This window comes from Spinacia oleracea, chromosome 6, assembly GCF_020520425.1.
Source record: "Spinacia oleracea cultivar Varoflay chromosome 6, BTI_SOV_V1, whole genome shotgun sequence".
Lineage (NCBI taxonomy): Eukaryota > Viridiplantae > Streptophyta > Magnoliopsida > Caryophyllales > Amaranthaceae > Spinacia > Spinacia oleracea.
In genome coordinates, this window is record NC_079492.1 from 137367149 (window position 1) to 137393114 (window position 25966).

At 33.8% G+C, this 25966-nt stretch overlaps 2 protein-coding genes and 1 long non-coding RNA gene across 3 annotated transcripts; all 3 read right to left on the minus strand.

Moving 5' to 3' along the window:
• Window positions 1-14217: 14217 nt before the first annotated feature.
• On the minus strand, window positions 14218-15172 carry LOC110794903 (early light-induced protein 1, chloroplastic-like). The gene has a single exon (XM_021999872.2). The coding sequence runs from the start codon at window positions 15045-15047 to the stop codon at window positions 14460-14462; it is 588 nt and encodes a 195-aa protein (XP_021855564.1). The 5' UTR covers window positions 15048-15172; the 3' UTR covers window positions 14218-14459.
• Window positions 15173-15939: 767 nt separating this feature from the next.
• LOC130464170 (uncharacterized) lies at window positions 15940-18152 on the minus strand. The gene is made up of 4 exons (XR_008924502.1): window positions 17992-18152; window positions 17562-17650; window positions 17081-17170; window positions 15940-16085 (listed from the first exon to the last, which is right to left on the minus strand). It is a non-coding gene; the product is annotated as an uncharacterized lncRNA (long non-coding RNA).
• Window positions 18153-24076: 5924 nt separating this feature from the next.
• Window positions 24077-24987, minus strand: LOC110794902 (early light-induced protein 1, chloroplastic). Its single transcript, XM_021999870.2, has one exon. It carries the CDS (start codon window positions 24894-24896, stop codon window positions 24297-24299), a length of 600 nt encoding a protein of 199 aa, XP_021855562.2. The 5' UTR covers window positions 24897-24987; the 3' UTR covers window positions 24077-24296.
• Between the last annotated feature and the right edge of the window lie 979 nt (window positions 24988-25966).

Below are 25966 nucleotides of genomic sequence, written 5' to 3' on the forward strand. Positions count from 1 at the left end.
TTAGTGGTAGATGAGGTGAAAGAAGGACAAAGATGAGTTAGAAATTATTTTTTATTTGACCGAATGTCAAGGATGCACATGGTCGATCTACCTAGATTGATCTATATATTAAACAATCAAACTCGTGTTGACCCGTTTATATAAAGGGTTAAAAACGGCACTAATCCAATTCATTTTGTCTTGTTCATAGTGTACGTGTTATCGTATCGGGTCAATTATTGTAAGTGTTATTTAATTTTATTAGGGGTTCTCTTTTCTTTTTTTTTTTTGAGGTAATTTTATTAGGGGTTCTCAGTGATAAAGTACTTCGAATAAATAGAATTTTTTACATTTATTTTGTCAAAATTGAATTTATTTGAAATTTCCTTTTCAACCCTTCATCCAGGCTTTAATTATTTTTAGTACCAAAGTTTAATCAAGTCCACGGAGAAGTAGAGACGTTTTGCTTTTAATACTTCGTACCATTACCAAAGTTTAATCATCATAACAAAATGTTACATTTCAAGAGTACAAAAATCTCTTCCCTAAATCCAATAATAACTCGTTTCCTATCGTATTTTTTTTGTTTTTTTAGGATTCATACTAGTATAATACCCGTGCGATGCACGATATAATCATCTAAATATAAATTTATATGAAATCTGGTAGACAATATCATCAAAATAGTACTTATGGATATTTTCCAAATTAAAACTAAGGATGGATAAATTTGTTATTGCTCATTCAGTTTCTTATTTATTAAAACAAATAAGGGTAGATATATAAATAAATAAATTATTCCCACTTGTGTCAAGCATAAAGTTATTTCGTTCACCCTTTACTAATTGGATATTAACTTAATACTCGCACGGTCACCCCATCAACCTCATTACCTGATCACTTAGCACCTACATACACCACTTATTTTATTCATTTAGAGATGACTTTGAGGCGGGGTTGGCTCTGCAGACGCGTATCCACCAACAATTCTCTTCCCCTTCTTCTCCATCAACGATAGGAACGGTAGCCACCACTCCCAATCCACGTCTCGGGAGGTACACAACAAATTTCATCCCCAATCATCACCCCCCCCCCCCCCCGGTATACCCACACCCGCCTCAAACCCATCCTTAGGTTCAACTCTTTTTTTTTTTAGAGTTTTGAATTTTGAAAACTCTATTTTAGAGTCTTTGACAATTCGTTTGTCTGAATAGAGTAATTGAATAAATAAAAAAAAATTGTAATATGTAAGTTAGTAGAAATTTTATATATATATATAATCAATTAAATGAAGAATTAACGACACAGACAGGTCCAATCTAAAATCCACCATCGCCCCGTCATCACTTGTGACGAATTCTTTGTTTAATCCCGTCACCCACCAAACTTTCTTCAACCCCGCCCACTTGGTACGGATGCACGGGGGATCTCCCAAAAAACCCATTGACATCCCCATATTTGATAAATAATCTACTTTTCCTTTCAACTAACCTTTAAATATATTGACATAAGTTTATTACGAAGTATTAAAATTGATTGTTTTAGCTATAATATTGATGAAAATATAAAAAAGTGAAATACATAATTAGGAGGTGAGTGTTCTCAAATCCAATCGATTCAAACTCGCCCCATTCGATGCACGATTTATGATATGAATATTAAATTTTCATATCTAAATTATAACTATAGACAATTATCATCGAAACAGAGCTTATAGATAATCTTCTTATTAAACTAATGATTGCTCGGTATGTTACTGCCCATTCCATGTCTTATTTATCTAACAAATTCAAAATAATAAAATAAGGGCACGTAGATAGATTTACGTTCTTCCTCTTTCATAACAAACCATGTCAAACATAAATTTATTCTCATCCGTTCTTTACTTCGATAAGAATATCCACTTAATTCATAAATCATCTAAATCATTACCCGATCATTTAACACCTACCCCACCATATATTTTATTCAGCTAGAGATATCTTTGAAGCGGGGTACGTGATGCTGGTCCCTCAACACAACCTGATGCCCGTCACCATGATAGGTGTCATACTCATCCCAGTCCTAATTCCCGCCTCGTAGGCAAAAAATAAAATTAATCCCGCTTCATCCCCGTCCGTGTATCTACACCCGCCTCAAACCAAGCCCTGGACGGCTTGACCCGACATTATTTTTTGATAAGAGAGTTTTGAATTTTAAAACTCTAAGAGTATTAGACAATTTGGTTGTCTGGTTACATTATACTTTAGACACATATAACTTATAGATATTTTCCTAATTAATTAAAATTAATTATGAATAAATTTTTTATTCTCTATTCGGTGTCTTATTTATTAAAAAAAATGAGACAAATAAGGGTACATAGACAAAATTATTTTCCTCCATATTCATCACACGTGTCAAACCTAGCCCTAGACGGCTGAACCCGATATTATTTTTTGGTAGGAGAGTTTATTTTAAAACTCTATTCTAGAGTATTTGACAATATTGTTGTCTAATTACATTATAATTTGGACACACATAGCTTATGGACATTCTCCTAATTAAAACTAATGATGGATAAATTTTTATTCCCCATTTGGTCTTACTTATTAAAAAATGAAAACAAATAAAGGTAGAACAAATTATTTTCATCCCCACTCATCACATGTGTCAAACCTAGCCCTAAACGGCTGAACTCAACATTACTTTTTGGTAAGAGTGTTTTGAATTTTAAAACTAAAATCTCAATTTGGTTGTCTGGTTACACTATACTTTGGACACATATGCCTTATAGATATTCTCTTAATTAAAATTAATGATGAAATTTTTTGCTATTTCCGCATTCGGTATCTTGTTTATCATAAAAATAGAGTCAAATAAAGGTACATAAACAAAGTTATTTTCATCTCTATTCATCACATGTGTCAATCATAGTGTTATTCTCATCCATCCTTTACTTTGATGGTCACATGTGTCAATCATAGTGTTATTCTCATCCATCCTTACTTTGATAGTCATATTTATATCATTATCCGAGCACTTAACAACTACTCCACTATTTTATTTATTCAGCTAGTCATGACTTTGAAGCTGGTCGGAGTCTCCACACTCGTACTCGTCCAAAATTCTTATCTCTATTCCCGTCACCCACGATGGGAAAAGTACTCGCCCCGACCAATCTCCTTCTAACGGGTTAAAAGTAAAACTCATCCCCAATCTATCTGTAACACCCCGACAATTCCCTTTTTCTAAAACAACCATTTTATAAATGTAACTATAGAGAATTATCAAGGCATTATCGCCCGTGTGAAAACGTAACGGCTTATTCAGAATTTTGCAGCGGAAAACATAAAACTAACTTTTAGGTTTATAAATAATCGATTACATATTAAGTTCAAAAACCAATCAACGAAAATAAGGAATTACGAATAGTACGACAAATTTCAAGTCCAAATTAACAAATTAAATCACTTAATTAAACAAATATAACTACAAGCTCTCTAATCCCGATCCCAATGATGCATCATCTTCAAACCTGTAGATGGGCAACGCTTATTGATCCTTAGAGACTGCTCACCAAAGATGGGTCATCACAGGATCAATAAGGCATAGCCATGATCAACACACACAAACAAAGCACGTAATCAGCAAAGCTGAGTACTACATACTAAAACTATAATAATCCTAACATGATACTATTAAACGATCAATCCTAACATGACACTAATGAACATAAATAAGGGCAGACAAAGCATGATAATCTGACGACCATACTTAACTAGACTAGGCTAGACTGGACTAGACTTTTATAACAATAATATTATTTTAATTGAAATAGGCAATGGACCGAGTTTTCTAGCTAGAAGTCTTCACTAAGGAAGACGAGGTACGGGCGCGACTCCGTAACCTCAGTGACCTGCGATATCGAGGAACGTTTGACTAAAAATAGGACGCGGTGATCAATCCGGTCCGAATGAAAGGCCATGGGCTACCACCATGAACCCCAACTCCTGTTTGTCCGTCACTTTAGACGTGCACAGTCTAAAGCTATTGCTACTCAGTTTCACTTTACATGATTTACAAATTGACACCCTGTTATGACTCAACAATCACATAAGGCATACAACTCACATTTATTTACAACTGCTTTTATCTTGGAATTAAGTAAGTGATCACAAAGGCATCAAACAAGACTCATTCCAATTAACTCCAATCTTTCCTTTAATACTGATCAACCCTGTATGTGGGTATAAGGTTTCAACTTACTAAATAAGGTCCTCCGCCCTCATAAAGTAGTGAAAAGCTAAAAGGGAACAACAATCAACTTATCTGAATTATATATAAGTAATCTAGTGTTCCCAATCAAACATGTTTGCATCAATCATCCATACTAACATGTTAAAATCCTCAAAATGCAATATAGGTTTAATATGTCCATCCAACAGTATTAAACATGCAATTTCAACCTGACTAAGTTCATCAACAATATCAACATAACCAAGTTTATCAACAATTCAACATGGTTTCAACAATTAGCACACATTCCAAGCACACAGGTATGTACGTACCTTGTGTAACAAATTGATAGGCCACTTTAACACTTTCAAAAGTCGCCTAAAGAGAATTCTCCGCCTAAAATAACCAACAAATAATCCCAATCAATTTCTAATCATTGGCAACCATACTAAAGCATTCTAAATGCATCCTAAACATATTTAGAACTTTCCCCAATATCGGAACTTAATTAAATGACCTCCAAGCATAATAACTATTAAACTAATGATCCCAAAACGTTCTAAACTCCAATAAAACATCCCTTTTAAAATTTCCAGCAATATCAAATTACTTAAAACTTCACCAAAACCAAATTAACATGCCCAAAATCAAAAAAAAAAAAACATAACTTTAATAATTCACAATCATCTTAAACCATTATAACCTTAAAAATTCATGCTTTAATAGTTTAAAATACTATTTAACCAAATTAATAAATCTGGAAATTAAATTTGTTACTTAAACATAATATAAAATCTGAAAATATACTTTAATCATAATAACTTGTAATTTATATTCAATAAACACAAATTAAATAACGAAACTAATTTAAAACCCTAACTTACATATTAATCAACCAAAACTGAAATTAATTAATTTACAATATCAATATCAAATCTGAAAATTATAATTTAACTATAAAGATTAATAATTTAATTCAAGAAACATAAATTAAAATCAATAAACTTAAATCAAAATATTTAAATAACTTAGGGTTTAAGAAATAACCAAAACAAGGAGAGAGAGAGGCTGCCCGGCGGAGGTACGGCGGCAGCAGGAAAGGGGGTCGCGGGTTGGGCGGCACGACCAGCAGGTACAACCGGCAGTGGTGGCTCGACTGGTGGTGTAGCGACGAAACAGAGAGGAGAGTGAACGAATAAGAAACGAAGAGGAGGAGCAGGAGCGACAGCTTGACCGGGAAACTGCGACGCCTAGAGCAGCGACGCGACTGGTGGTTGTCGTCGACGTGGCTGGGTCGTGTGGTGGCTGTGCGAGCAACAATGATTAAGGGGGAGGAACAAAACTGAAACCAAAAGGAGAAGGACGAAAGAGAAAAGGGAAGGTGAAGGAGTTACCGGCGGTACAGGCGGACAACGGAGGGGAAACGCCTGCGGTGGTGGTGGCGGCGAGGACGGCAGCAAGGCTTCAGGGTTTGATGGTTCACGTGGGTTGCTGTAGGAGATAAGGAGGGTTTTGTTTCTTTTTGTTTTTACGTGAAAGTGAAGGAGAGTAGAGGTATGGGTAATTTTGTTTGGGTTTCTTTATTGGGCTTTGCAAACTTGGGCTAGGATTGGAATTGATGTTGTTTGAATCCAAAAAATAGTTAGGATTGTTTATCCGAATTCAATCGAACGTGTTTTCGTAAAACGAATTCGTTTCAATGTAAAGTTCTAAAATTATTTTGATTTCATAAATCGTTAAAAATTTAAAATGTAATTAACTAAAATAAATATACGTTAATTATATATTCGTAAATTCTATTAAAATATAAATAACTATACGTTAAAATATATTAATAAAATCTATAAATTTACGGGGGATTACAATCTACCCCTCTTAAAAGAAGTTTCGTCCCGAAACTTGACACGAAAATTCACCCATTTTTCAAAGGTTTTCAACTTATTCTTATTGGAGAAATACTCTGTGCCACTCTTGTGCACTCTTTTGCCAACTAAAAGTTACTTGTAATATTCAAGAGCACATTTTCTTATGCGGTGAATCTATTTACTTGCATCAACATGTATAAGTTGCTAAAATAAGCATAAAAACGCATAAAAACACCATAAAGTTAGATAAAAAGCGCGAATTTATATCGCATTCTACCCCCCTTAAAGAAAATGAGTTACGCCCTCGTAACTCATCTCAGGGAATAACTTTGGGTATTTCTTTCTCAACGAATTATGTCCTCAATACAATATTCTCACTAAACTCATTCCAACAAGTAAGACTTCTACAATTCTTTCCATACAGTGCCTTAACATGTGACATCGTAATGCTTGCATGGTAACTATTGATGCACGAAAATTCAATCGAACCTAGGTGGCCTTCCCAATTACCCTTAAAGTCAATAACACATGTTTTCAACATAAATTCCGTTAGTAATCTTAGTTTTTCTGTCGTTTGCAGGGTGGAAAGAAATACTCATTTTCAATGTTGTCCCCAAGATTCAACTGGATCTTATTGCCAAAATTTCAGACTATTGTTCTCGGTAAGGATCTTACGTGTTGCCCTATAAAGGTAATGTCTCCAAATATTCGTAGATAATACCATAACGGCTAACTCTAGGTCATGAGTTTGGTAATTAGCCTTATAAGGTTTCAATTGACGCGACAACAACTAAATCTAGAAAGCTTCCTCACATTTCTCACTTCACTTGAATTTCGATTCCTTTTTCAACAAGTTGGTTATTAGTTTTGCTTTCTTCGAAAAGTCTTTCACAACCTCCTATAATAGTCATCTAGGCTTAGAAAACTTCAAATATCAGACACGTTCTTTGGAGTAGGTCACTCACTCACTGCTTGAATCTTAGTAGGATCTACAGAAACGCTTTCTGCTCACTTTTCCTTTTTACCGAACCTCATCACGCCTTTCATGGATGTATAACTCTTGGGATTAACTATTAGCTCTTTCACCAATTCGTATATTTCCCATCTTTTCAAGACAAAAAATGATTTCTAACGATCCTGGACCACTCGAATCTTCTCTTAATTTTATTCCCTTAAGTAACGTAGTTTTCAATCAATTTAGACTTCACTTTTCCGTCGGTGTCACTTATATACATGTGACTTCAAGATTTGTATACTTCATTCACATAACACTAGATTCTTTCTAAGCGTCTCCAAAACAATCCTCAAGTGTTTGTCATGCTCTCTCTCAATCCTTGGATAAATCAGGATATCATCAATATAATAACGAACTTAATTCGGAATTCGTGGAAAATCTTATTCATCATATCCATAATTATGGCAGGTGCATTGGTTAACCCAAAAGACATTATTCTAAACCCATAATGACAATAACGAGTCCTAATGAGGTCCTAGGCCTTTATCAGCTATCCTCAATTGGTGATACTTCAAACACAACTCAGTCTTCGAGAATACACTCGCCCAATTCAATTGATCCAATATGTCCTCTATTCTAGGCAAAGGATACTTGTAATTTCACTTGGAAACACATCAATGAATCCACTCACAATGACAAACATCCTCGATTTTCACTCCAACTTCTTTACTAACCTCTGACACACTATCGAAAAATAGTTCACACTCCTTATTCATCAAGTCCTCACTTGCATTACAGAAATAACTAAAGGTTCTTGGACTTCCCAAAACATCTATACGATGTCAATCTTCCAATATGGTTCCTTACATTTACTTTCTGAATTTCACAGTACGTCTATCTTAGCCTTGTACAAACTTAGTCAATTCCATCCTAAGGTTTATGAATTCTTGTGCCTTTTGCTTTCTCATAAAAGGAGTTTCCTTAAGGCAGTAACAAAGGTATCCCAATTGAATCTCTCAACACCCTAAGTCTAACCCCATTTTCTCTCCACCATAAATCAGCTTCATCTTCCAAGTACAGTACAACTTGACCCACTCTCATGTTCTCAAGACAATTCACATCCCCAAACAGTTTCTCAAACTCTCTAACCTAGTTCTCTAAAAAGGTAGGATCAGCTTGCCCCTTAAGGTATGGTGGCTTAACTTTGGTTAGTCTCTCAAACATGTCCCCAGTAGAATCAGGACGCTCAGTTCTCTCTTCAGCCAGTCTTCCCGCCAAAAGGCGAATAGCAGCAACTAACTCACTATTGCTTGACATTCTAGTGTGCGACCTAAAATTAATTACTCTACGATACATAACTCATATGTCCCCTCTACGAAAGAAATTTAGATTTGATCATAGAGATCGCATCAACAAACACTTATTCGAGAATGTACACCAATAATAGAGCAATCATCGTCACTCCTTCAAGAAAATATCCCCATCAAGGACATACAATTTGAAAACCAATGAATGGAAGTTCAATCACAACAAATAAGTAATAATATTCCCATTCGCGTGCCCAAAATAAACTCTTGATCATTTGGATTATCAATAATCTAACTCTATTCCTCAAAAGAATGTTAATAACAATTTCTAAACCATAATAACGCACTTGTCCTCAAATTAACATAAAGGTTCTACGACACAAACATAAACTATTGTTGGCGAATAATGGAATTCCCAAACTGGAATTGAATACTTTAACTTCTATTGCTAACTTTATAAAGGTTAATTACATCCTTGAAAATAATAAAGAACATTTCAAACTTCAATAAACTTTAACTTTAAACTGTTGTAGCTTCGCTACTTATTCTCTAAAACATAAAAGAGTTAAATCAACTATTTATGACTTCAAAATATTTGTGGCCTCTTGCCTATCCATTGCTCCTGAAACTTGTGGAGTGAAATTTAGATCTCAAGATCATCAAACTCTTCCCCAGGGTCTTTATCTTCTTCCATATCTTCAACTTGATTAGGCTCATTTGCCACCTCCTGTTCACTTTCAAGCTCTGCATCTGAATCACTAGAAATTTCAATTGTTGGCTCATGGGCCACTAGGTTAGGATTCGCTGCCTCAACACCTACATTCTCATTCTCTACAGCTACATCATTTTCCTCTAGGTCATTATTTACACTTACTCCCATAGGTTCTTCTGTAACTGCATCTCCAAAATGACTCCCTACGATTTTACCGTCTCTAAACCCACTTTCTGCCGCCTCAATAATGGTGGTCAGAATTTCTGAGTCATATTTCCATCTACCATCCCAAGTCCCATACTTAGCCAAGTTTGGAGTTCCATTATCAGAATGCATGTCTTTAAACTTTTCCTTGAGTTCTAGGTATGGAAATTTGTTAGGTAAGCAATTAATGATAGTGGCTGCTATGGTATCCTTTCTCATTAAGATAGGTTGCCCTAGAACTTTAGTATGATATTCGCATCCAAACACAATTTTCTTCACGTACATATCAGGGGTTTCTATATCAAGTTTCTCGAAGGATCCTATGTTGGTGTACTTGGAAAGAAATATTTTATTCCTGAAATAAACAATTCCATGTCTCACAAACGATTTTCCAACCAAATCATAAACAAAGTTCAATAAAGCAATAAGTTCGATGGAATCAAACAATCTCTCTAATGCAGATATAAATGCAACACTTAAACGTTTAACACATGCACATAACAAGTGACTTCTTATACTAGCAATTAACTACTAATGCACATATAATTCTATCCTATATGCCCTTTCCTATATTACCCGTCTCTCATAATAAATCATAATACGTAAAACATTGAAACGCTTAAAATAAAAAAGAACGATTAGTAAGAAAGAAAATTTTATTAAACGAATAAATAATAACGAATAAATAGAATAAGTTTTTTTTTTTTTTCTTTTTTTTCGAATATATTTAAATTCGAAAAGAAAAAGAACGTACTTAATTCACATAAACGTAAAGTTTCGAATAAATAAATTAATTTCAAACTTAAATAAGAAATATTAATATACTTTTTAAACAAAATAAAATGAATTTGGTCCCCCAAAAAAAAGTACGCATTTTTTATTATATAATAAGTAGAAGCTCAATTTTAGGAAATTCGTTTTAAGAAACTAGCTAGATTAGGCGCCTAAAAATTATTGATTTAAAACCATAAGCTCTGATACAACTTTGTAACACCCCGACAATTCCCTTTTTCTAAAACAACCATTTTATAAATGTAACTATAGAGAATTATCAAGGCATTATCGCCCGTGTGAAAACGTAACGGCTTATTCAGAATTTTGCAGCGGAAAACATAAAACTAACTTTTAGGTTTATAAATAACCGATTACATATTAAGTTCAAAAACCAATCAACGAAAATAAGGAATTACAAATAGTACGACAAATTTCAAGTCCAAATTAACAAATTAAATCACTTAATTAAACAAATATAACTACAAGCTCTCTAATCCCGATCCCAATGATGCATCATCTTCAAACCTGCAGATGGGCAACGCTTATTGATCCTTAGAGACTGCTCACCAAAGATGGGTCATCACAGGATCAATAAGGCATAGCCATGATCAACACACACAAACAAAGCACGTAATCAGCAAAGCTGAGTACTACATACTAAAACAATAATAATCCTAACATGATACTATTAAGCGATCAATCCTAACATGACACTAATGAACATAAATAAGGGCAGACAAAGCATGATAATCTGACGACCATACTTAACTAGACTAGGCTAGACTGGACTAGACTTTTATAACAATAATATTATTTTAATTGAAATAGGCAATGGACCGAGTTTTCTAGCTAGAAGTCTTCACTAAGGAAGACGAGGTACGGGCGCGACTCCGTAACCTCAGTGACCTGCGATATCGAGGAACGTTTGACTAAAAATAGGACGCGGTGATCAATCCGGTCCGAATGAAAGGCCATGGGCTACCACCATGAACCCCAACTCCTGTTTGTCCGTCACTTTAGACGTGCACAGTCTAAAGCTATTGCTACTCAGTTTCACTTTACATGATTTACAAATTGACACCCTGTTATGACTCAACAATCACATAAGGCATACAACTCACATTTATTTACAACTGCTTTTATCTTGGAATTAAGTAAGTGATCACAAAGGCATCAAACAAGACTCATTCCAATTAACTCCAATCTTTCCTTTAATACTGATCAACCCTGTATGTGGGTATAAGGTTTCAACTTACTAAATAAGGTCCTCCGCCCTCATAAAGTAGTGAAAAGCTAAAAGGGAACAACAATCAACTGATCTGAATTATATATAAGTAATCTAGTGTTCCCAATCAAACATGTTTGCATCAATCATCCATACTAACATGTTAAAATCCTCAAAATGCAATATAGGTTTAATATGTCCATCCAACAGTATTAAACATGCAATTTCAACCTGACTAAGTTCATCAACAATATCAACATAACCAAGTTTATCAACAATTCAACATGGTTTCAACAATTAGAACACATTCCAAGCACACAGGTATGTACGTACCTTGTGTAACAAATTGATAGGCCACTTTAACACTTTCAAAAGTCGCCTAAAGAGAATTCTCCGCCTAAAATAACCAACAAATAATCCCAATCAATTTCTAATCATTGGCAACCATACTAAAGCATTCTAAATGCATCCTAAACATATTTAGAACTTTCCCCAATATCAGAACTTAATTAAATGACCTCCAAGCATAATAACTATTAAACTAATGATCCCAAAACGTTCTAAACTCCAATAAAACATCCCTTTTAAAATTTCCAGCAATATCAAATTACTTAAAACTTCACCAAAACCAAATTAACATGCCCAAAATCATAAAAAAAAAACATAACTTTAATAATTCACAATCATCTTAAACCATTATAACCTTAAAAATTCATGCTTTAATAGTTTAAAATACTATTTAACCAAATTAATAAATCTGGAAATTAAATTTGTTACTTAAACATAATATAAAATCTGAAAATATACTTTAATCATAATAACTTGTAATTTATATTCAATAAACACAAATTAAATAACGAAACTAATTTAAAACCCTAACTTACATATTAATCAACCAAAACTGAAATTAATTAATTTACAATATCAATATCAAATCTGAAAATTATAATTTAACTATAAAGATTAATAATTTAATTCAAGAAACATAAATTAAAATCAATAAACTTAAATCAAAATATTTAAATAACTTAGGGTTTAAGAAATAACCAAAACAAGGAGAGAGAGAGGTTGCCCGGCGGAGGTACGGCGGCAGCAGGAAAGGGGGTCGCGGGCTGGGCGGCACGACCAGCGGGTACAACCGGCAGTGGTGGCTCGACTGGTGGTGTAGCGACGAAACAGAGAGGAGAGTGAACGAATAAGAAACGAAGAGGAGGAGCAGGAGCGACAGCTTGACCGGGAAACTGCGACGCCTAGAGCAGCGACGCGACTGGTGGTTGTCGTCGACGTGGCTGGGTCGTGTGGTGGCTGTGCGAGCAACATTGATTAAGGGGGAGGAACAAAACTGAAACCAAAAGGAGAAGGACGAAAGAGAAAAGGGAAGGTGAAGGAGTTACCAGCGGTACAGGCGGACAACGGAGGGGAAACGCCTGCGGTGGTGGCGGCGGCGAGGACGGCAGCAAGGCTTCAGGGTTTGATGGTTCACGTGGGTTGCTGTAGGAGAGAATGAGGGTTTTGTTTCTTTTTGTTTTTACGTGAAAGTGAAGGAGAGTAGAGGTATGGGTAATTTTGTTTGGGTTTCTTTATTGGGCTTTGCAAACTTGGGCTAGGATTGGAATTGATGTTGTTTGAATACAAAAAATAGTTAGGATTGTTTATCCGAATTCAATCGAACGTGTTTTCGTAAAACGAATTCGTTTCAATGTAAAGTTCTAAAATTATTTTGATTTCATAAATCGTTAAAAATTTAAAATGTAATTAACTAAAATAAATATACGTTAATTATATATTCGTAAATTCTATTAAAATATAAATAACTATACGTTAAAATATATTAATAAAATCTATAAATTTACGGGGGATTACACTATCACCCACACGTGTATCCACACTCGCCTCAAACCCACTCCATGACTCAATGTTTTTTTGGTAAGAGAGTTTTGATTTTTAAAATTCTACTACCGAGTCTTCTACAATTCCAGTATCTTATTAAAATAATTGATTAAATAAACAAAATATTATAATATGTACTCTCTCCGTCCGGATTTAATTGTTGTAATAATCTATTCACGGAGTTTTATGCGATAAGTTATTGTAAGATTATATTATATAACCAATAGAAAAATAGGTATGATGAGATATAGTGAGAATTTTTTATAATAGAATAAAGTATAAGATAAGGAATTAGAGAGAGAGACATTTTTATATAGAACAATTTCTTTTTTCAATAAGCATCTTTTACAAAGCCTTGATAAATACTACCTTAAATATTAAAGCAAAGATAAATATTCGTTATACATATCCTCGGTCAATATAAGACACATATTTTAAATAAAAATTAACAATATATACATACAGTTAGTCATTTTATTAAATTTGTATTATGATATGGGTATTAAATTTGTATTATGTAAGTAATTATGTAAATATTTAGACAAATCCAACAAAATGATACAGAGTACATGCTATGTTCATCATCTATATTAATAGTCACCAAATAACATTAAAATTACAGAGATGTGTGAATATAAATATATACTTCGTAATAGTTAGTGTAAAAACAAAAGAGTTGCAAAATTTAAAAAATAGAGGATTTACATAGTAGAGTAGTAGATAGATAAGGTTTTTTTCTCGTGTTTAAGGAAGTTACAATACTCCGTACTTTCTTTTTTAAAGTAATAAAATATTACTTATAATTATCAAATTTTGATGTTAAACTATTATATAGTATTATAGTAACCTTTTTTATACTATATTCATACTTCGTTGATTTTCTAATTTATTTGTGTTCTAATCATGTAAGTACAAATCGGTAGATTACATTAATTATTTTTGTAAATATCCTACTACGTAATCCGTATAATGGATTAATTTTTTTAATAAAAATCTAAGCATATATTGTTATATTTGTTACCAAAATATAAAAACAGATTTTATATAGTATTTCTCATGTATAGAATGATATTTTTTTTTTAGGAAAATAGAATCAAATCTTTATTGGGTAAAAAGGTAACAAAATAATTTACAATCAAGTATTTTAATTTTTTATTTTTTATATCTAAAAGAGAGGTCAATTAATGAGTGACATTTGTCATCACCACATTGATTTCCTCTATTTTAGTATAATATATATATAGATAGATGAGGAAAAAAATGTTACATAATTCGTTTCCTATATACAATAAGTCAATAATAACTACCCTTATCAAAAAGCTAAATTAGCTCAAACAAGAGCTCCGCCTTTAACAATCTCGGTTACAGCCAAGGCAACAAGGCCTAACATAGCAATCCTACCATTCCAAAGCTCGGCGTTGGCGTTCATTAACCCTTGTGTCTTTGCTTCTGCTCGGCTTCCTTGGAGTAACGGCACCAATGATGCTACCGAAAGAAGGATGCTTGTTCCGAGGAACCATTGTGATCCACCGTCGGATATTTGAGTAAATAAGTCAGTGCCGTTAGATAGCTCTACTGCTATTGCGGCCATGAACCCGATCATGGCTAGGCGGCCGTTGATCCTCTCAGGTGCAGGGCCACTAAATGCGAACAAGTCTGTGAAGTTTGTGCTTACTTTCTTTGGTTGAGGCCTAGGAGTTGGGATCGACGTGGATGAAGATACACTAGGGTTTGGCTTTGGTAAACCGGAGTTGAGCTTTGGTTCACCTCCGGCCTTCTCCTCAGCCATACACTTGACACCGAAACTGACACGTTTACACATTCGTGGATTGAACCCAAGTGGATATGCGTTGGAGCCATTAGTGAAGGCACCAACTGAATTGGAAAGAAGAGCTTGGACTTGCATAGACATTGCCATTACTATTAACTAACTTTGTGATTCTGACTTTGATTAAGCTACTAATTAAACGTAAAACTGCAAAAGTGAATGGACAATGAGAGTGTGAGTTTGTTTTGTGATGAACTGATCGATGAAGTATATGAATATGAAACTGTATTGTATTTATAATAAATAAAGTGGGTTAGGATATAGAGTAATTAAGTTAACGGGCATTTTGGTTCCACGTCCGCATAGTAAAATTGAAGGGGTCACGTAGATTTGGAAGTGGGGGTGTTGTGGATTCTACAATGACCACTTATGTGAGACCCTTTCAAAAGTGTTGATATTTGTCTAGTATCCACAAATCTTGGGAGTTGCGCTACCTCTTTTCTTCTTGGCTTGGGAGTTGGGACCATAAGAATACGTCCTTTAGTTCTCCAAACAACGACTAATTTGAATTGAAACAAAGGGGAGGAAACTGATTTTTACTGATTACAATTTACTTTTACTTTTACTTTTTTTTATGGGTGATGATAAAGGTCGCAAGTTGCGACAATATTTAGTTGTCGCAATCTTACGTGTCATAATTTAATTGGTACATATAGGCGACACGTAGGATATGCGTCAGCGGAATATTTTTACTATCAATGCAATATTTTTACTATGAAAATTTGTAAATAAGGTACTCGATATAAAGAAGGAAACAAATTATAATATTAAGATTTTACTACCTTTTTATTAACATATATAATACTAGTCTTATATGCACGCGATGCGTGCGAGATTATATAAAATCGTAGTATTACAATTAATTATCACAAATATGTAGTAGGCAAGAAAAAAATGTTCGCAAAGCTAATCTAAAGAAAAATTAGTCGTCCCTATTTAAAAAATTAAATTCTAAATAGTAACACAATTTATTCATGCGCTTACATGATTAAAAATCAAATTCTTAGTACCAAAGTAACTAAATATATTTCTCCAGCTCTTTACGATATTTTATTATACAAACTATGGAATCCAACTTAATCTCTAGGTTGAGTATCTTGATAGCACAATCTACTTGGCTGGAAATACCTACATCGCCAAAAGAAATCAAAGACAAAAGATAACACATTAAAGAAGCACCATCAACAATACTACTGGACTGTAAAGGCATAAGGTGGCTAAATTTACCAATTTAAACCATATTAAGCAAACCCCCTGCATACACAAAACAAACAGGAGCACCATAGTCCAGAAACAACCAAAAGAAGCTGTGGCCAATATGAAAACAGTAAAACAGATGCAAGCTACCAGCCTGCACTCACCAAAAAACCAGCAGCAAGCCAACAGGCTCCCAACACACTTGTTGCATATTAAACAGAAGCACCACCAGACTCACTATTAAGGCACTAAAAGAACTAATTTAGCCCTCTGAAGACATCTCATGTAAGCTACAACCTGAATATCTATTATCTTAACCTGCAATTCAGAACTCGGTTTTGGATGAACCTGAACCTAAACCTGGTTATTTGTGTCTGGCATAGATTATGTTCTATTGGTTTTCTTAATCCTTTCTAGAATTCTAAATCTATTTTTCATTGAGTACTTCACTGAGGAGCATGGCTTCAACTGCTTTTGAGGTGATTATCCTCGAAACACGCATCTGATTGTTATGAGTTTGGTTTAGGTTGTGATTAAAGTGACCTTAAAATGATTACACTATGGTAAATTGGAAAGATTGGGACTTGAATGATGTCAGCAGTACAGAAGAAGAGAATTTAACCTAACAGAAATTGAAATATGCACTGAGTGAGCAGAAATTAGAACGATAGGAACCCATCTCATGTGAAGATATGTATCGTGATAAAAAGAGTAAGGTACAAAATCTCGAAAAGCCACAGTTTGAAGGTGAATAAAGGTTTCAATATTGAATAGGTTGATTCCGATAATACTTAACAGAGTAATGAAGCCTCTTCTATTATATCACAACAGATGGGATCCTATAGTTATCCATCAAGAAATTTGTGTACTTCATTCAATAGTTGAGCCAATAATGAAGTAAAATTGGAGAATAAAATTGTACTCACGGGATTAACTCCACATTTCCTAATAGCTGAGCCGATTTGAAGCGTTGAATCATACGCCTCTTTATAACGAAGCCATTCATAAGGACCCGCCTACAAAATTAAAACATAAATTAGGACTACATGATTCTTTACTTTTCTTAGAGGAGAAAGAACTACATGATATGAGACCATGAAGCGGCGGAGGAAGGAGTAGAGTGAATTGCGAGTCTGCGAAGGGTTTAAGAGGAAAGAATGGAGGGTTGTTTTAGACATTTTGATGGGGGACACGAAAAGTGTTATTACCATTAATCCCTCGGCCCTCAATTTCTCTCCTTTCAATTATGTAACAATTGTAGTTTTTTACATAATTTCACTATCCATGATCAAGATGAACTCTTTCTGACAATTAATCTCTTCAAACAAACGAAAAACTGAAAAAAGAAATTCAGATTTCTAGGAAAATACTTTATCATAGCTTCAAAAATGAAGAGGAAATAGTTACCAATAGGGTAGGAGAGAGGGTAAGATGTGCATACTCAAAAGCTGAAGCGCTCAAGATCTTCCTTTGTGGGAATCATCCAAACTTTACCCCTGAAATAATTTATAGAATTAAAAATTTGTAATACATCATCCAAAATGAATGAATTAACAATGAAGTATCCAATAGAAAAAGTCTACACAACTTTAATGAGCACTATTAAGTATTAACTCAACTTAGCTCACCCAAAATTGTACAACAAACAACTGGCATCAATAACAAAAACAAAACAAAAAACAATGCAAAAATTGCAACCCTCTCACTATTTTGTTCAGTTTCGGTGTCTGGTGGGTTGGATTAAAGAAAATCAAGTTGTTGATAATCAAAGCTCCACAAAGAAACTTCGATAATTCATAATGTTTCGAATTAGAAGTATTGAATTATAGACAATTACCTGGCGTTGCTGTCTATCTTTGGCTTTCGGCTGAACCATTTTTGATTTCATATCATCATAAATACCATCATAATCAAACACGGAAGGCTCTTCTTTTAGCGCTTTCTTGTACTGATCCTCAACCCTTCTAGTGAATGATTTGTGACCATCTCCTTGCTTAGGATTTCGACCTCTCTCGTGGTGGAGGAGTTCGACTGCGACAATAGTTAAGATGCAATGAAGTAAGTCCACAGTTGAGTTGAAGAGAGAACCGATCGTTCATTAAGTTCACAACAGATACTTCGTATAAAAGAACAACAGGGGCATGGGGACTCACATCTAAACCTAGTACCTCACCAGTCGAAAAAGCTTAAGGGAATTAGGGTGGAAATGAACACAAACCTGTGGTATCTTCTTCCATTAGCAGGGTCTTCATCTTTAGCATAATCAGGAGTTCCCCGAGTTTCAGGTACTGAAATAAATAATGGGAATTAGGGTGTGATTAAAATCCGGGTACTGAATTATAATCAATGTCGGTTGGTTTGCATTTCTGGGTACTGAATTTTTAGATTTCAGTCCATGACTAATAGCTTCAAAGATAAACTCGTGGCAATAATGTCAACCTAATTATTCCAAATCACACATTAACAAATTCACCAATAAACTCGTGATAGCAATCAAGAATTTTATTTAATTCAATTTTTTTTGGAAATTTTATTATGATTTTATACAAATCACACATTAACAAATGAATTTACCAAAAAATTGAAATTATTAAGAATTTCATACAAATCACACATTAACAAACAAATTCACCAAAAATAAATTTGAAATTATTAAGAATTTCATACAAATCACACATTAACAAAATTCACCAAAAAAATTGAAATAAATAATAAAATCATTTCAAAAATTTCCAGAGTGTACTATATAGAGGTCCCTCGAATTTCTGTGGATGAACTAAGGGAAGTTACCGAGAAATATGGATCCAATGCTTTAATATGGGAGGGATCATATGGTAGAGTGTACTATGGGGTGCTTAAAAATGGGAGTGCAGCAGCAATATGCAAGCAAACAACCAGATAACCAATTTTTAGCTCAGGTTCAGAACTTCTGAAATCATATTGAAAATTTATACCTACTGTATTTATCTGCTTAACGCTCAGCTGCTTATTTGACTTTCCTCTCAAAGTATATCTACTGTCCTCTCTTCAGAAGTTCTCAAAGTATATCTACTTTCCTCTCAAAGTAGCTCAGGTTTAGGACATTTAGCAAACAACACTTCAACAACAAACTCTTATATTTCCACCTCAGTTATATTTCCAACCAAACTGAAAAAATAACCACCTCATATATATTTCCAATCAAACTCTTATATGAAAATAACTCCAACATTAACGTTATGAATTATATTGCCATCAACACAATATCATTACACATATAAATCAGGATATTAACACACAAAAAAACTAAAATCAACACACCAAAAAATTCAAAAAGACAAAAAAGTAAGGAAAAACAAAATAAAATAAAATTGAGGGGGTAATGATGAAATTACCAGAAAAGATGAATTCAAGAATCAAAAATTGCATAATCACCAACTTTGTAATCTGGGTATCTTGAAGATTGTAGAAAGCTTCGATTTTTATAAAAACCCAAATTGGAGGCTTCTGGGTTAAATCGAAAGAAGTTAATACAGATCTGAACCGATCAACAACAAAAACGCACAAAAATAACATAAATAAATTGAAGAAAATTCATTGTCAAATCTTGAAAAAAATGAAACTGCACGAATACAGAAAAGCAAAAACGAAATGCATAATTACATACGAATATACAATTGAATTCCAATTCCACACCACATCGGGAGAAGTAATTTGAGCGAGTACCTGAGATTTTAAAGAGAAACCCGTTGAGATGATGAAGTTCCATTCGTCGGGTTTGAGGAAAGATCGAAGATGAGAGATTGACGGAAGGGAGGAGAGATTGAGTGAAGGGAAGAGAGATCGAAGATGAGAGATTGAGTAAAGGGAGGAGAGAGAAAGTAGGCGAGAGTGAAGAAGCGGCGGAGGGAGAAAGTAGGCGAGAAGGGTTTGAGAGATCCGAAGGGATTGAGAGTAAGAGTAGAGAGGGTATAATTGACTTTTTTCAAGTGGACGCGAAAAGTTAATTTACTTAAACACCCTCAGGAGCTGGCTTATATAATAGAGATGTTATATATTTTAGTTTCCAATTTAAATCATGACACATAAGCATGCCATGTCATCATTGTGACACGGCTTAAAGGTCGCATGTTGCGACCTTTATCATTTTCGTTTTTTTATATAGTAACAATTTACTTTTACTAGTTACTCCGTACCATACAACTGATTTTTTGTTTTATTTTTTTAAAATTGTTTACGATTATTGATCTTTAATATGGTACTAAAATCACGATTCAAATCGTAGAATCTTACGGTTTTGCGATTCTTTATAAAATCGTAAGATTCTACGATTCAAATATTATCTTACAATTTGATTTACGATTCTACACTTTTTTCCCGATTAGCGAAAATCTCGTAAATTTGAATCACGCTAGGAAAGTTAGTAATAGATAAAATTGTTAATTGTTGCTTATTTAGCTAGTAAACAACTATATATTTCAATTATAAACTTTTTCATCTATGATATAAACACTAAATTTGAGAATAAAATATTGATTATACTTGTTCCTACGATTCGATTCTAAGAGTCATTTTTTATTCAAAATAGAATCCCCATTTTGATAACCTTAATCTGTAATTTACTGATTTTTATTGATTTTTACAAACTCTAAACCGATTTTTACTTATGACTTATGAGACCTGGTTTTAACTTATTACACTAGTTTTATATGCACGCGATGCGCCGATGCGTGCCAAGATATATATATAAAAAATAATGTAAAAAAAGTTATTAGCAATTCTCTACAGAAAAAATTAAAGATCAAAATAATTGAGGGTTGTATTTTTATTACCAGTATTTTGTTTCATTGAATTTTGTTTAAAAAACTTAAATTTAAATATGATTTATTTGTGACAATATAAAAATGTGTCATAATAAAATATTTGAAAGGAAAAATAATATTATGTGATTAATAATGATTATATTTAGTTGTTATTAAGTGTTTCATTGTGATTTTTTTTTTTTTACCTTTTGTCTGTTGTGATTAAATCTGATTTACTAACTAATTAAATTCTTTTATGTCTTTTTATTTTATTTTACAGTAAATATTAGTATAATTGGTAAGTAGTACTCATTTTATGTCTTTTTAGAGATTGCATGAATCAATCCAAGATTTGTATTAGACTTTCTTGATTGGTGTTCTGCATTAAAAAAAATATAACTGGTTTTTAAATTAATTAAATTCAATGTCATAAAACAATCAGCTTTTTTAATTAATTTCAATTGGATGGTAAAGTTATATAGAGTGTATTTTAGACTATTGTATATAGGAGACCAAAAGACCATTTACAAAAATGACCCCATAAGTTGCCTTATAAAATAGAGATTAGTGATTTTTTTTTTTCAAAAGTTAAACAGAACAAGGCTTTAGTATTAAGATAATCAAGTCTATTATCACGACGTCGTGGATATTTTATTACAACAATATACTCGCATTCATTTTTACTACCATAACAAATTAATTTTATCGAATCGTGTACGGAGTGACATATTATAAATTTTTTTTTATTGTAAAATCAATTCATTAATAAAAAGTCATAAGACATCTATGTATAATAGAAATCGAAATTAACAAATACGGAGTACATAACAAATTGAATCAAAAATAGGTATTCCTTCATCAGAACTACCGTCGTTGAGAAGATCTTGCACTATGGGATATCTCTCGCACATATCGCTGGAATATGCAGCCTTTTCGGAGAGACGGTCTGACGATTTTTGTAGACGCGGAGACGATTTCCATCCGATTCATCTAAGTCAATTTGAAAATTTGATACTTGTTTCGTTCTCGTATAACTCTTAATCAACGAACCAAATTTACGACAATACTCCACCAAAACTATACTACACCCAAAATACTCAACTAATCCTACCACAGGGGAACTTACTACACTCAAACGATGTATTTTTATTGAATCTGAAGACAAAAACATAAATAATTAAACAAAAAGGGTCGGAATTAGCCAAATTTCCGGCCTAAAAATTTGGCTATTTCCGGCCTTTTTTTTTTTTGAGATTTGTAAACCCTGGAGGGAGAAAGATGAGGATAACAGCTAGGATTTATGTTACTAGAGTGACATATTGTAATTAAGAACATAATGGTTACATCCAATAAGTTTTATGTTTAATCCTACTCAGCCTGCCACTACAAAAAAGCTCATATAGCGACAGACCAAATCCGTCTTTAAATTGGTCAAATCCGTCGCTACATGTGCCGAGGAACGGATTTAGGGACAGATTACATCCGTTATCAAAAACCTTGTTGCTAATTCAATTTAGGGACTGATTCCATAAAATCCTAATCTAATACTCCCTCTGTCCCAGATTAGTTGTTTCACTTACCTTTGCACAAAGTTTTAGGTGATAAGTGATTGTTTGGTTATCAATTATTATTTTATTGAAAAAGTAGATGTGATAGTAGTTAGTGGGGTATTTTTCAATTGAATTAATGAGAGATGGTGTGGGGACAAAAAGAAGTTTAGTGCGAAGAGAGAGACAATATAATAATTGTGGGGTCATTCCTAATTTAGAAGTGTAACAACTAATCTGGGACGGACGAAAAAGGAAAGTGTAACAACTAATCTGGGATGGAGGGAGTATTTACTATTTAGAGATGGATTTTAAATCCGTCTCTAAAATAATTACTACCTATTGTTAGATGTTCGGTTCAACTCGGTCCCATTACCGGTATCTCGCTTAGGTCAACCCAGTCCAGCTTTTCAAGGGGAAGGGATAAGGGGAATCGAACTTGTGACCTCAAAGTCCCAAAGAGAAACTCCAACCAACTACATCAAGTACAACTTGTACTTGTATGTGTGAAATTGATAATAATTAAAAGAAATATTAGAAATGGATCAAGAAATCCCATCTCTAAACTAGGGACGAATTTAAAATTTCGTTTCTAATTTAGAGAAATTGCTAAAACACATTAGGGACGGATTTTAAAATTTCGTCTTTAATTTAGATCTAACTTTCTACGAAGAGTCTAGGAGAAATTGCTCGTGGACTTTATGTTTCGGAATTGCTAGCTAAAACACATTAGGGACGGAATTTAGAGACGGATTTTGAAATACGTCCCTAATTTAGAGACGAATTTATAAATCCTTCGATAAAAGTAGCAACGAATTTATAATATCCATCTCTAAATAAATTTAGAGACGAATGATGAGTATTCCGTCTCTAAATTAGAAACGGGTATAAATCCGCCGCTATACGAGGTTTTTTTTTTTTGTAGTGTGCACTTTGTTCGATCACTAACGTGATACTCGTACGTTGGTAAATAGTTCGTGAACAATATTAGTAAAAACTTGATTATGAAATACATTATACGAAGTAATATGTAAGATTAAAGTTGAAGGCATTTGTACAATATGTCTCGTATTCGAATCCTTCATCCTCCATTTGTCATTTTTATTGTCCTTGTATCTCATTTTCACCAAAAACTATATAAATTAATATCATACAGTAGAAATTAAGGTTTAATTGTCGTTAAATTACCGACTGATTAAGCGGTCAGTAAAATACAGACTGCCTGTTAATGTCTTAAGCAGTCGATAAATTTTACCCATATCATAATATTCCCTTATTTTCCTACTCTGGTTGCATTATATCATTTACTCATTTAGCATACGATTATTGTAAGTTGGTATTGTTTATAGCAAATTATGGTTGTATTTTTTAGCACCCATGGAATTGAGGGACTGTGTACCATAGTTCTCAAGTTCGAATTCTCCTATACCCAGTTGTAATTTGTATTGCTGTTATGATTCATTGGCGCGCGCACACAAAAAAAATTGTAAATTGAACTTTTGGGATTTTCAATTTTATTTTTCATTCAAGCTTCCAACTAGGTTTTGAGGTCACAGTTTAACCAAGTCTACCAAAAACAAAAGAAAATTAACCCTAAAGGATAAAAACACTGGAATTTTTTTATAAGAACATGTGAATATGTGATTAGCAAAAAGAACTTCTTCAGTGTACAACTACCAAGACTACTGATTCCTGATCAAAAGATAATTATAATACAATCATAGAAGCATAATCGCTCCCCGGCCTAATAACTCAATTCCTATTTACAACAATAATAATAAACTTCGATCAAGTTGTTGGTCAATTTGTTTTTCTCAAACAAGAGCTCCACCTTTAACGATCTCAGTTACAGCCAAGGCAACAAGCCCTAACATGGCAATTCTACCATTCCAAAGTTCGGCGTTGGCATTCATTAACCCTTGTGTCTTTGCTTCTGCTCGACTTCCTTGGAGCAATGGCACCAATGATGCTACTGAAAGAAGGATGCTTGTTCCGAGGAACCATTGTGATCCACCGTTGGATATTTGAGTAAATAAGTCAGTGCCGTTAGATAGCTCTACTGCTATTGCGGCCACGAACCCGATCATGGCTAGGCGTCCGTTGATCCTCTCAGGTGCAGGGCCGCTAAAGGCGAATAAGTCGGTGAAGTTTGTGCTTACCTTCTTTGGTTGTGGCCTTGGGGTTGGGGTTGGGATCGGGGTGGGGGTGGGTGAGGACGAAGTGGGGTTCGGTTTGGGTACACTGGAGTCAAGCTTGGGTTCACCCCCAGCCCCTTCCTCCGCCATACACTTCACCCCGAAATTGACACGTTTAGCCATCCGAGGATTGAACCCTAGTGGATACGCTTTAGACCCGTTAGCGAAGGTACCAACAGAGTTGGAAAGAAGGGCTTGAACTTGCATAGACATTGCCATTACTATTATCAAACTTTGTTATCTTACTTTGAGTAGAAAAATGGTGCAAAAAAATGCTTTTAATAATGAGAGTGTATAAGTTTTTTTTGTGATGAAGTATGCATGTAAAACGTATTGTATTTATAATAGGGTGGTTAGGGTACAAATAATCGGACAATTTGGTTCCACGTCGTTTAGTAAATTTGAGGGGCCACGTAGATCCTTATGGGCTCACACATTTGAAAGGGTATTGTGGACTCTATAATGACCACTTATATGATGCCCACTAAGTTTTCTAGTAACCACACATCTTTGAATTTGTTACGGGGTACTTGTCTTGGGGGACCAGAACTCCAGAAGCATGAAGCATCTAGTCCTTCATTACTGGAAACAATGAGTTAAATTGAACTAAGGTAGAGCTCCTCCTCCGTTCTTTTAAATTTCAAAAATGATAAAGGTCGTAACATGCGACTTTTAAGCCGTGTCACAATAATGACATGGCATGCTTATGTGTCATAATTTAAATTGGATACTAAAATATTTAACTTATATAATCTATTATACTTCCTTCGTTCCGGAAATATCGCACCATGATTGACTTTTACTCATTTAGCCATTAGTTTGACTCCTAATATCTCAAATCGTGTGCAATTAAAAATTATTAAAAAATAATATTTAGAAAATATATATCGATACAAATCGAACATGACCTCACATTACTAAAGATTCATCACGTTCAAATCACAAAAAATGACCAAAGTCGTAGTGTGAATAGTGTAAAAAATAAATGGTGCGATATTTCTGGAATGGAAGGAGTATATGTTTCAAAAAAGGTAGGAAAATCTTAATTATTCTAATTTTTTTCCTTCTTAATATCGACTATCTTATTTATATATTTTCATAGTAAAAATATTGAATTAATAGTAAAAATATTCTAACGACACATAGACTACGTGGCGCCTATATGTACCAAAACCGCGACACGTATGATTGTGACAATTAAATGTTGTCACAACTTGCGACCTTTATCATCACCCTTTACATTTACGTATCCCTTTTTAGGTCAAATCATCCAAGGGGATAATTTGGTC

Excerpts from the sequence above, each read along its gene's own strand:
- LOC110794903 (XM_021999872.2), bottom strand. The coding sequence starts at position 15,047 with ATGGCAATGTCTATGCAAGTCCAAGCTCTTCTTTCCAATTCAGTTGGT.
- LOC110794902 (XM_021999870.2), bottom strand. The coding sequence starts at position 24,896 with ATGGCAATGTCTATGCAAGTTCAAGCCCTTCTTTCCAACTCTGTTGGT.